Source organism: Atractosteus spatula, chromosome 9, assembly GCF_055471065.1.
Source record: "Atractosteus spatula isolate fAtrSpa1 chromosome 9, fAtrSpa1.hap1, whole genome shotgun sequence".
NCBI classification, from domain to species: Eukaryota; Metazoa; Chordata; class Actinopteri; order Semionotiformes; family Lepisosteidae; genus Atractosteus; species Atractosteus spatula.
Genome location: NC_142714.1, coordinates 38,783,675 through 38,796,893, shown reverse-complemented (window position 1 = coordinate 38,796,893; position 13,219 = coordinate 38,783,675). Strand labels below are relative to the sequence as shown.

The window sequence follows — 13,219 nt, the reverse complement described above, 5'->3', positions numbered from 1 at the left end:
GAATTTCCTTACTAGTGTTGCTTGTGAATGCATGTCTGATACAGTCTCGTTACACTGTGCTGATGTTTCAATTTCAACACATTAAGGTCATCAACCACCTCAATTAAACCTACATATTACATCTAACATATCAGCAAACTTCTGAGGCTCCGATATTCCCATGCTCATCTGTTTGTAACACTTTATGCTTTTGTGATGAATCCTCCCCCCCCCCCCACCACACAGATCTATGATTTTGGCATCTGGACCCTGCATGCTGATGTTGAATCTGTTCAGTTCATCATGTACAGTATGTCTGCCAAGTATGCTAATTTTGCATTCCACTGGTGGTCTTTGAAATAATCTACCAGCACAGAATTCTGACCTGGTCACTTGATTCTGCACACAGATCTCCCTTCTCCATACAGACCCACGGGAGAGCCAGTGACACTGGTATGTAGCAGGTGGCTGTGAGGCTGTCACCGCAGCAGAAACCCCATATTTCTGAGGCCTAGTTTTTAGGTAGTTCATTTTTACAACAAAGGGTAAAACATTCAATTCAGGGCTGTAGTGTTTTCAATGTCAATGTTTCTCTCTGCAAAATGCAATGGGTTTTAAATTTTCTGCTATCTGTTCCAGTCTTGTAATTAGTCCACTTTTGTTGCCAATCATAGCCCTTGTACAATCTGTGGGTGCAGTTATCCCGCTAAAGGCCATTTTTACTTATTTAGAAGATATACTGTTTCAGCGCTTCATACATTTCTTCTTTGATTGACTGTTTGTGTTGACAGTGGAGGACAAGTAAGAAAATGTTCAACTTTGTTACTCAAACAAATATCAATTAACAAGTTAAGCCTGGTTTCCAATGTCCATAAATCTGTATACCTGAAGCACATGAGCCATTAAGGCTTAAGTTCTTTCAAACAGATGTACCTCAATATCCTCTGCCATCTTACTTATCCTTCGATGAAAGGTGTTGTCTTAAACAGTTTTTGTTCCACTTGCCATTGCCAGAAAGCGACTTGCAGAAGGAACAATTAATGCTTCTCTGTATGTGCTTCTGGTAATGTTGGGAGTCAACACTTGCTTTTGACATTTGAAACATTTGATCTGCCATTTAGAAGATTTAGTTGATTTTGCAACCAAATTCGCATGCTTTGCTTCCGTGCATCTTCATAATAGAGATGGCTTCATACGGCCACCAATGGAAGGCTCATCAAAGCAGATAACATTTTAGTCAACAACTGTAAATCCTAAATCTAAATATGAACCTTTGTATTTGTGAGACTTCTATTATTTTGTTTTCTTTGGCCTTTTTATCTTGACTGTGACAAACAAATCCATTTTTTATAGAAGAGCAACCTAGTTAAATAGTTAACCTGCTCAAAATAATTCAACTTCTGTTCTGCTCCGTAAAATGCATGTATACAACTGATAGCCATCAACACACAAGTGCAAGTTGAAAATGTATTTTTTTTTAAAACTTTTCAGTATCAGAAGACAGTTAATTTACAAATATTTCATTATATAGTACATAAAGAGAATCATGAAATGTACAATTATGCAGTTTAAATGTATATGAAACCAAAACAATCATTTCTATTTATTTGCATATTTGTTTTATGTACCCCCAGTAATAAACCACAGAGGCAAAATATTCCTAATGTCAATTTTTTTAAGTATGGTTACAAAAATGTTCGTAAAATGGCTTAATTCTGTCTTTTTAAAAGAGAATTTTAAAACACAATTCATGTAATTTCTTTTATTAGGACCATACAAAACCTGATATTGATCTAAATAAATCAAACCAACTGCTAGGATTGGTTTCCTTGACTTTAGAAGAGGAATGCATTTTAGTATGTTACGATTTTTTCAAATTACGACCAACGGTTTCTGGATGTTCCACATCAGTAATTCTTAATTTTGACATCCATTATAGAATTCTGTGCTGTAGAATGGGTTCTGAATTAAGCACTATAATTGTAATTATTCAGAAAAGCTAACAGCGAACAAACTGAATGAAATTACAAATGGAATTAGACTTAGATGGAGGTATCCAAAACTGCTTATGCGGTCCTACTAGGAACAGTTGTGGCTTTCATAGCTTACACAAATACGGTCTTTAAGTGATGTGCTGCTTTATCTCCTACTATTCAAACTTCCACTAACTCACATCTGTGTGGAAAAGAATATCAAAACTAGTATTTTAGACAAATGGGTTCACACAAGGGCAAACCAAAAACTGACTAAACAAAAAAACTACCAGAAAGCACAACACACAAAAAAATAAACCATCCAGTTTCTATTATTTGGAACTCAAAGCAATTTGTAAAGTCTTTAGCACCACTGCAGGTTAAAGAAAGTTTAAATCAATATTAAATGTCAATCACTGACTGACATGTAATTTCCAGGAAGACATCAAAAACACTGCTGCAGTGATTTCTGTCTTACAAAGACTTACATGAGACATTGGTCACAGGACAAATGGAGCTTCACTGACTGAGTTTCAAGTTTATGGCCAGATGGCCAGTCACAGGAATTACTTTAAATGTAGTTCTTTGTTGGTTACATTTTACTTACAGTACCTAGTGGTGCTCAGACAACTATGGACATGGTTTTAATGATGCTGCCTGTATTTGAATACACAGTCTCATGACTATAGCACTAAACATGTATGCATCCTTATTTGTTAATGGGTTCATGTCGCATTAATTGTATTATGTGCTGTGTTTTACTTGCCTTTACAGAGAATTTCCCACCTGACACAACAAAAGAAATGAAGTAAAAAGGAAGTAAGTAACATGCAGTCAAGGATGATGGCCATTACTGATTGAGCTCCTTAAAAGGAGGATTTTGACATTCTTAAAACATCAGAGGCGTTCTGGGGTAATAAGGATAAACAGTTACGTACCCGAGAGCTTCAGACCTCTCTCTCCAACCTGAGTTTCGTATCCGTGAGGCATTCGGAGAATGGCGTCATGAATCCCTGCTAACTTTGCAACTCTGTACACATCCTCAAGTGAGGCATGGATATTTCCATACTGAAGATTATATAAAATTGTGTTGTGGAATAGCACAGCATCCTAGAAATAAATAGGCAGGGTTCAAGACATGTTGCATTTAAACCACATGCAGCATTCTAAAACACCAGTCCATATGGCAGAAAAGAGACCGTAAATGACTAATTCTGCATGAAAACCATCAAAAGCATTTGGCAAAACAGGAGAAATATTTAACATCTGTATTCTTAACTGATAAAAAATGTATATAGATGATAACTAATTTAATAAACTTCCCTTTGATCCACATAACGTTCACTGTGACTAGCTAAATCCTAGCTACTAAAATAGGAAAGTTTCAGTATATGATAAACATCCCTATTAAAAATAAATATATTTTTAGAAAAAAACTAAAATGCCATAAAAGGATGTTTCTAAATGCAAAGTGCACATCTGCTGCTTAAAATTCAGGCAGTACATCACTGGTGTAACACGTGATGATATCTGGGGTAAACTGGAATGCCTTTCCCTTGGACAAGACTGTCTCACCTGTGGTACAACTCCAATGGCCTTCCGCAGACTCTCAAGGCTGATATCTCGAATATTCTGGTTGGCAATGTAAATGCTGCCTTTTTGAGGCTCATAGAAACGGAACAGCAACCTTACAATTGTGCTCTTCCTAAAAGAAACAGAGGAACACTACAACTGAAGATTTACAGTCTGAAAAACCACAGCAACCTCACTCACTTCTTTTACAAAACTGCACATATGTTTTAAGTTTCTGCTTCTGCTCTTTCTAGCGGGCAGAGAACAGTGTTCTTGGGTCCAAAATGACAATCCTGATCCAATGTTGTTTCTCCCAAACCTTACAACTGATGTAAACCAAGCTTTAATAAAGCCCTAACTGAACTGTATATGTATGTATTGCCTGGCTTTGCAAATTTACACAGAAACATTTCTTACAATTTTAACTCCACGACACAAATTTAGCAGTTGTCAAATTTGGGGAAATTGCCCATACAACAGATTTTAAAACTGTTCATATCATCAGTTGATTGTCCGGGTTACTTCTCCATCATTAAAGATAGAAAACAAAAATTTGTTATTTAGACAAAATGTTAGAAATTTGCATATTATTCATCTAACTGTTTTATCAACATTATTTTCAATACTTAGAACAATACAAATCCTGGTAGCTTTGATTTTGAAGTGTTAACGAGAACATCCTCCATAATCTAATTCTGCCTCAATACATCTGTCATATGTGGATAATGAAATGCTGTATTTAATCATACTAATTTATTTTAAATCACTTATTTTATAAAGTGTGTCTATATGTTTTATGTAACTGTTTCTCTTTGAAAATTTATTTATTCTGGTAAATGAAAGTAAAATATCTACACGTATGCACTGGCTTCCGGTCAAATTCCGTGTAGACTTTAAAATCCTCATGCTCACCTATAAGGTTCTGCATGGCTTGGCACCTCAGTACCTGTCTGAACTATTATCGCCCTACCCCCCACCTCGCAACCTTTGCTCTTCTAATTCTGCTCTCCTTACTGTCCCCCAAGCCCGTCTACATTGTATGGGTGACAGGGCCTTCTCCTGTTATGCAATCTCTCCCCATGGATGTCAGAGAGTCACCTTCTCTAAACTCCTTCAAATCCAGACTCAAAACCCTCTTCTTTAGAAAAGCCTTTACTTAACTGGTTCCATTCTTCACCCCTCTGCTTTTCTTAGTACCACCATCCACAGTCTCCTCTATATATCGCAATTGTGTTTTATCTTGTGTATTCTTTTTATTTATAGTTGTTGTCATTCTGTAAAGCGCTTTGAGAAGCCACCTTTAAAGGCGCTATATAAAATAAAGTTTTTTATTATTATTATTATTATTATTATATACTGTACCACATGTTTTGAAAACATTCACCAGGTAATTCCACAAAAAGATTGTTTTAAATGAACTTTTCAAATTCTTTTTTCATGCACATTTAAAAAATGTTAACAAGCTTAAGCTCTGGTTGACAAAATGTTCATCACTCACCCAATAATTTTAATAAGTTCCCATATTTCTTGCAACATTTTGTAAATATATTCAAGTTATTATGAACTGCTGATGCCACTGTTGAGCAACACAGGATTTTGCCATGGACAAGAAGAAACCCCTTTCTCTACGATTTTGTCAGCTAGTGCTGTCACATCTACATTATTAAAACACTGGGTAGACATTTTCACTTATCCTATTCTGCCTCTAAAATTCAAAACTCTAAAATTCAATTAAACCCATTATTTGAGCTCCCTAGAGTAAGCCTGGGTTCAATTTGATATTGCAAAGCTAAAAAAAAAATAATTGTTATGGCTTAAAATGAAGTAATGTGCAGTGAAGAGAAAAGTGAGTTATTTCTTTTGTTGGTGATGTTTCTTAATCCCCAGCAGGACACAAAAGGATCAACAAAGAGCTGTCAGTGTTCAGCCTGCCAACTGCTCTTGCAATGCCCTAATGGTGATTAGGTCACTTTATTCTGCACACAGAAGAGGTCTCCTAATAGCAGCAAGAGTTTTGGAAAATTGTCTCGATCTGGAAATGGACTATGCTCCTATAATTGGCAGCTTTACAGTGGGGAAAAAAAGCATGATGCTTATGACACAAAAAGTAGCACTGTGTTTGAACAGTACTGTCACTCCCCAGCTACCTTCCTTCTGCTTCACTGCTTCTTATGCTTTCCAACGCCTTTTACACAGCTAGAATACTTAAGAATCTGTCCTGCCATGAAAAGCATCACGCCAGCACTTAAAACAAACTTGTTTTTCGGAAAACAAAAGGCCTTTGCTTTGGCATCATCTGAAATGCAAAAATGAAAAGATTCATCGCTGGCCCATGCTGTAGATATCAATTCATTGTCTAAAATGTTACTGAACATGATAAATAACTTATGTGGCTGGTATGTTGATAGGTTATATGAGGAGCAAGTTCAGTTCCCCTCCTGTGCAGGAATGCATAGTTGTAGGACTCCAGGAGTCTGGAACGAATTGCCCAGCCACACTGTTAAAGCCAACACCTTTGTGTCTTTCTAGAAAAGGCTGGGTAACACCTTTTGATGACATGCCTACTAAAAACCAAATTAAATGGGCTGAAGTACCTCCTCTCGGTACCCAACTTCATGTTTTTATGTAATTACTCCATAGATAATTTTGTATCTGGAAAATGTGACCTTACCAAATGAACACCTGATGAAATTCTTTAAGCCCCTCCTGTGATCCCTATCGCAGAAGTGCTACTGAAAGCAAATGCAGATCTTAACTTTAAGGACAAAAACAGGAGCTTAAGAATTCAGTTTATTTACAAGGTAAACAGGAATCTTTTTTTTCAGGATTCTATCTGCATAAAATAATGCTAACCCTCAGACAAGGTGATTTCCTTGTGGCAGATGACAACTAAGCGCAGGACTGTAGCTGCACCCATACTAGCCTGTTTCTGGATTAATACATACCCAGACCCGCTGCCACCGACAAGTGCCACTTTCTTCCCGGCTGGGACTTCAAAGGACACACCATTGAGAACTTTCTGCCCTTCCAGATATTCAAAATATACATCCTCAAACCTGATGGTGGCAGTCTGAGGTGGGATCAGCAGGGGTGGAGCCATGTCTTTCTCCTAAGGGGAAAGCGGACGAGAAAGAACCAAAAAAGCTAAGACTATGGGACTCCACAAAGCTTCAACACTTGCAGCTCAAAGTGATTTTGTATTAATATTATTGTAGCGTAATGTTTACAACAGAGTAGTCTGGGTAGGGACATGTTCAGAATAATCATCTTGTTAAATTTACATGCAACCAATGTTCCTGTTTAACAAACACACTTTAACATTTTTCTCTTATTAAATGAATGTGGTATCTCAGTTACATACCAAAGATAAAGCAGAAATTGCTTTACTTCAACTTAGCTACAGCAACATTAAATAATAATAACTTTTTTTTTATAAAGCACCTTTCCAAACCCAGGAACACTGTACATAGAGAATAAAAAGTACAACAAAAAGTACAAGATTTTTTTTTCCAACATCATAGGAAGTAGGGTCAGACATTGGCTTTAATTAAAAAGGTGCATTTGAGTTTAGATATGAAGAGAGTCAATTTGTCTCATGAAGAGTTTGAGGAAGGGCATTAAATGGAGCAATGACGGAAAAAGCACAGTCACCAAAAGTCTGAGATTTAGTCCTGGGTACAGTGAGCAGAGGACCAGCCTCAACCTGGTCCCCCAACTGAATGGAGCTTATAGGAGGGAGTGTAATCATGGAGGAGTTCAGAGATCTACAGTATGATGGAACCAGATTTTTTAAAGCCTTAAATGTCAGTAATCGGTTCTTGTATTGAATACTTGATAGGCAACCAATGTTTGTTGAGGGTTAAGTGTAGGAGTGATATGCTGCTAAGGTCTGGTGTGACTTAGAAGTCTAGCTTCAGAGTTTGGACATATTATTGAGAATAGAGTTAGGGAACCCATAGAGTAAAGGATTGCAGAAATCAAGTCCTGATGTTAGAAATGCAAGAATCAGGCACTCAGCATCAGACACTGATAGAAATTGCCTAATGCGGGAAGTTTTAATGCAAGTCTATCATCAGTATCATCTGCATGGCGATGAAACTGCAAACCACTATTGCGTATAATCTGACTGAGAGGAAGCATATAAATAATAAAAAGTAATGGGCCCAAAAATAAACCCTGTGGCAGACTGTGATTGACTGGGGCCTGGGAGGATTTATGAGGACCAAGGGAGACGACATGCTGCCTGCCAGTCAAATAAGAGCAGAACCAGAACCATTAAAGATCACAGTATGTTGGAATGAGAACATAGAATAGATACAAGAAGATCTAAATCTTCAATACTGGTTACATTATTCTTGTTTACAAGAGAAACAACGCTACACAGTTAGAGGAATGAACTAATTCAGTGGTTCCAAACCCTAGGCCACCAGGGGACAACACCTGGTCATGAAAGACACCTGTTCTTAACTTGCAACTAAAATGTCTGTTACAGATTGTTCCCTGTGAAGGAGGCTGCCGGCGAGACATGCATGTCTGATCAGGCGGATTTTACTCACTTTACCTGTTTCTTATCTGCTGCACAAGCTGTACTTCTAACAGAAAAAAACTCCTTAAGAATGAGCTGATCATGCAAGGCAAAATCAGATGTTCTTTGAACTCTGTTGTTAAACAGCCATATCTTGTTTTTAAGAACACTGTGTCATTTAAGGAAAACATATTAGTCGGGAGAGCGGAAGTCTTGGTGAGAACTCTCTCGCACCCTGAGTTTCTGTTCTGTATAAAAACTGTATACTGTACGCAAGCCTTTGAGTCTCACCTTTCAGATCTCTTTAGTCTGAAGGTGCACCTTTTGTATGCATACATAATAAAGGCTTTCTCTTTATCTCTCTCATGGGTGTCCTTCTTGGAGACACAACACCTCTTACAAATTATATTTGTAAATGTGTATAAATTGATAAAAAATAGTGTACCTCCACTTTCACTGTTGGAGGTACAGGTCTAAGTACAGTCAGTAATTCAATTCAAATTCAGGAGGTAAACATGTATCTTTTTAACTAAAGAAAGACTAACCTTACCTTAATTTTGGTATCGACACTGAGGAGTGTGAACAGGGTGTTCATATCTATGAGAGCCTGCCTGGTTTCTCGGTAAACAGTTCCCAGGAAGTTCAGAGGAAGTGAGAGCTGGAAGAGCAAGCCATTGACCATCACCAGGTCTCCCACTGTGAGGGCCCCTGAGCACCAGAGGGAAAAAAGTGTAAAACTTGAAACATTTCCAATCCTTTTGATTCATCCATTTGCTATTTTACTTGAGTGATCAATAAGTTTTGCCTCAGATATCTTCTTAAATACAAGTTCTAAGTTCCATTTTTTGTTCACCTGCATTAACCAATTCATGGATAGGTCTTAAAGGCTTTCATCCATTCACATTAGAAAAAGGTGAAAGTCTACTTTTGCTTACAATATGTGGATTTCAAGGTTAAAGCCTAAGTAGGATTAAGTATTTTACAATGTTTGTTTTTTACAGTACTGTACATCTTGTCACATCTGTCACCACCTGCACTGTGTGCTTTGATTAACATCAATTTAAGCAAGTCTGTTATTTTAAGGCTGAGTTAAGGCACATCATACATGCTGCTCTGCAGTCAGACACCATCTGACATAGTGTTGATGCCATGTTAAAGCAAAAGCTTAATTTCACCACACTTGCATTACAAAATTAATTTCCATTTGGTTAAGGTTTGATGTGTTACATCAATTACATTTCTTTACCCAAAGTGTTGTGGTAGTGAACATGGAATGAGCTACACAGCCATGTTGCTGAGCCCAATATCCCAGTTTCTTTCAAGAAGTGGTTGGATGAGATCCCTGGATCCACTTAACTACCAAACTGGCAGAACCTCTTGATTGTAAGCCTTCTTATGTTCTTATACTACATTTATAAAAAGCATATTTAAGAAGCAGAGAAAGGATTTTCCACAGATACTGTTTTGCCTTGTGTTTTCCTTAGCCTTCAGGGAGTTTCTTCATGTTGGGTGTTTCATCACTCAGTTCCTATTTCTGTTTGAGATAATGCAGAGGCTACTAACTGTCAGATATAAAACTAGCTCTGTTTAAAACAAGTGAGAACAGACTTCATAACATTTTAAAATAATTTCTTGCATTTATTTTTGTGTATTTTATTTAACCAAAAAGAAGGAGTTACATGGTCTCCTGAGTATGTGCCTTGGATATGCTGGGTAAGAGACTTATGCCATAAATTAACACCTAAGTAAATGTGCGATTCTTTTTTATCTTCTGCATAATAACTCAAGATAAAAAGAAGCAAGAGCTTCTTTCTCGGCTGTTTTCAAAAACTCATCAGAGCTCAATGAGGACCAAGAAATCGAATTCTTAGGTTTCTCATGCATGACAAGAGAAATGTTCTACTTCTTAGTGCACAAAACACCTTATTTTTTAATGAGAAAAAGATATTCGGTTCCTCACCTGTCATAACACCCTGACTTGCCAGTACCATAATTGCTGTGAGGCCAATACTGAAAATAGCATTCTGTCCAAAGTTCAGCATCGCCAGTGTTGAGGTAGTTTTTAGTGAGGAAGATTCATAGACCTTCAGAAATCCATCGTATCTCTCAGCTTCATATTTTTCATTGTTAAAATACTAAAAGAGAAAGGAGAAAGAGCAACATCTTGAAGGAATTAATTGAAAAATAAGAGTTAAACCTGTACAGAAAGATAGCTTAAGTCTTAATTCCTTTCCAAGCCTGCAGGCACACAGGGAAAATAGTGATAGAGGTATTTAATTCGCAGGATTTACAATACACCAGAAAGATGTGGGCTGCTGAATTCTGACCAAATTTTCTGATTTGACATTCCTAAGTCCTTTACAGATGGAGACCAAGAGTAATCACGTACTTAACAGAGCAGACAGGTGCTCCTTTAGTGAGCCGTCTGGTTAGAAAAAGAGGAATAAACTTCAATTCTTAATTTAAGTAATGATACATAAGTATTTGGTTCATGGAAAAAGGTTAAAGCTCTTTCCCATGGCTGCTTCTTCACCTACAGCAACATTTTGTTCTATTTATAGATGTACAACAAGTCAAATAAAAACGTGTACACAGTGATAAAACAAGAAAAAAACAAGGAGATGGAATTTGAGTATAACATTCAAGTAAAAATATGCCACAACTTCAATTTTATTCATCCTCAATCAACACTTAAGCCTGGTATCCTCAATTACTAAGGTTAAAGGATTGGCTGACATAAGTGATATGAAGAACCCAATAAAATGCCAGCAACAATATCACCATGCAACTCACAACTGGCAACCCACTGAAGCTATGCAGGTGTGAGCCTAGTCAGTACCTGGATGGGAGACCTCCTGGGAAAAACTAAGGTTGCTGCTGGAAGAGGTGTTAGTGGCGCCTTTTTACAGTATAGTGTATAGTGAGCGCCCCCTGCGGTCTGTGAGGATCCTAATGCCCCAGTATAGTGACGGGGACACTATACTGTAAAAAGTACACCATCCTTTGGATGAGACGTAAAACCGAGATCCTGCCTCTCTGTGGTCATTAAAAATCCCAGGACGTTTCTCGAAAAGAGTAGGGGTGTAACCCCAGCATCCTGGCCAAATTTCCCATTGGCCTTTACCAATCATGGCCTCCTAATAATCCCCATCTATGAATTGGCTGCATTACTCTGCTCTCTTCCCCACCGCTAGCTGATGTGTGGGGATTTTTCTGGCGCACTATGGCTGCCATCGCATCATCCAGGTGGGGCTGCACATTGCTGGTGGTGGAGGGGAATCCCCATTACTTGTAAAGCGCTTTGAGTGGAGTGTCCAGAAGAGCGCTATATAAGTATAAGCAATTATTATTATTAAAATAACCTTATTCATATTACAATTAAGATGCAAAAAATCATAGCAACAATATTTATTGTTTGGAACTTTTAGTATTTTTCAACTGTTTCAGTATGAAACACTATAACTGCATTAGAGGAACACCTTTATACACAGGACGCTGATAAAAAAAAATAAGGCCCCAAGACACACAACAAACAAATGCACTTTCAGATTGTCTTTGCTTTGCTTCCAAAGGGTCAGATGTTAAAGAACTATATTGAGGCATTTCTTCAGTGATTCTAGGGAGATCGGCCTCAACAACATGGCTGTTTGTCTTAGGTACAGACAACTCCACATACTGTGCCTAGAGAAATTCTACACACCCTTTCCAAAGCACATTTTGTAGCCTAAACAGCCTAAAGTCAAGACCCATTGTTATTTATTTTACTTTTACACATTGTAACACAGAAACTCCAAATGATAAACCATTCTGAAAAGTAACAAACCGCCTCGCCTTCCAAATCACACAAAAATCTAGCCTCCACCTCTATGCAATTTTAGTGATTCTGATGATTTCAGAATAAAATCATCTGGGTAGTGCATCTCAAAGTAAACGGTCAACTATGGCCAACAAGGGGCTATCAAATGACTGCTGGGTTAGGGCTAATTAAAGATGTGGAAAGGAACAGAGCAGGAGACAGGTCTAAAAAAACTGCAAAGCCCTTAAATATCCCTCTGGAATATGCTAAGAAGAAAGAAATGCAACCCAATTCTTTAATTAGAAGCTTTTATAATAATTTTAAAATAATATTTAGAATAACTATTATGGAGACAGGAGAGGAAAATGGGGAAGTCTCAACCTTACCTTTACCGTCTCGTAATTGAGTAACGAGTCAATGGCAGCATTTCCAGCTTCATTATCAGCTTTGTTCATTTCTATTCTGAACCTTGTCCTGATAGGGAAAAAAGGAAAAACCGTCATGAGGGAGAATTCAGACCCTGTCAGCTTTGAGTATCAGAATGAAGAGATGAATACCTCCACTGCGTGATTGCAATGGTGAAGGCTGTGTAAGCTGACAGTGTCCCCAGCGTAACCAAGGCGAAGTGGCCTCCACATTTATAATACTAAAAGGGGAAGAAGAAGAAAAGAACTTGTTAAGAATGACAAAATTCAATAATGGTGTGCAATTCAAACAACTTTCTGCAATCAAGTCTGATTTGTTTTCCTTCCTAGCCTTCACACTTTTTTCTTTTCCCCTCCTTTTGCTGTGATTCAGTCTCTGCAACATTTTTATTTTATTTCAGCGTGTGTCCAATCACTTGTCCCGTCCCTTGATTCAATCACCTCAAGGCTACAATACAGAGCTGAGGGTCAATTTAGTCTTTTCTACCCCATCGTCTTATTTCCGCTCACAGGAGGATGCGGCTCATTTCAGCTTATCCCCCTCCTGGTCTCAATAGCGGCCGCTCGACAGGAGTGCCGTAATGTCAATCAGTCACAGTCTGTTCTCAGGGCCCGGGACTGCCGGGGCCAGCAGAGTGACCTGTGGGTCGAAGCTGAAATCTGCATCGAAACCAAAGTGGGTTTCCTGATTGCACACACTCCATAGTGTATACCTTTTTCTCAGCCTTTCCCATCTCACTACAAACTTACATACTGCCATCTTTCCCAACAGCATGTTATTAATATTATAAACAACAAAGTTATTAATATCATAAACAAACCTAACGCTTAAGTATTACTTGGCATTTAACACTAAAAATTAAGAGAAAATATAGCATGGTAAAACATAAGGGGGTTTTGTCTTTTGACTGGAAGGTCAAATTAACTTTCTGTTTGTGTGAAACAGTTC

The 13,219-nt window shown here is 37.8% G+C and overlaps 1 protein-coding gene across 1 annotated transcript in view; it reads right to left on the bottom strand.

Annotated features, from left to right (window-relative positions):
• The window catches only part of abcb7 (ATP binding cassette subfamily B member 7), a 73,833-nt gene that overhangs the window by 14,724 nt on the left and 45,890 nt on the right, over positions 1–13,219 (bottom strand). Inside the window, exons 7-13 of the mRNA XM_088925752.1 lie at positions 12,403–12,491; positions 12,232–12,319; positions 10,010–10,184; positions 8,600–8,757; positions 6,470–6,633; positions 3,528–3,657; positions 2,891–3,062 (exon numbers count right to left, since the gene is read on the bottom strand). Coding sequence (XP_088781878.1) covers positions 2,891–3,062; positions 3,528–3,657; positions 6,470–6,633; positions 8,600–8,757; positions 10,010–10,184; positions 12,232–12,319; positions 12,403–12,491 — 976 coding nt within the window. The remainder of the gene's footprint in view (positions 1–2,890; positions 3,063–3,527; positions 3,658–6,469; positions 6,634–8,599; positions 8,758–10,009; positions 10,185–12,231; positions 12,320–12,402; positions 12,492–13,219) is intronic.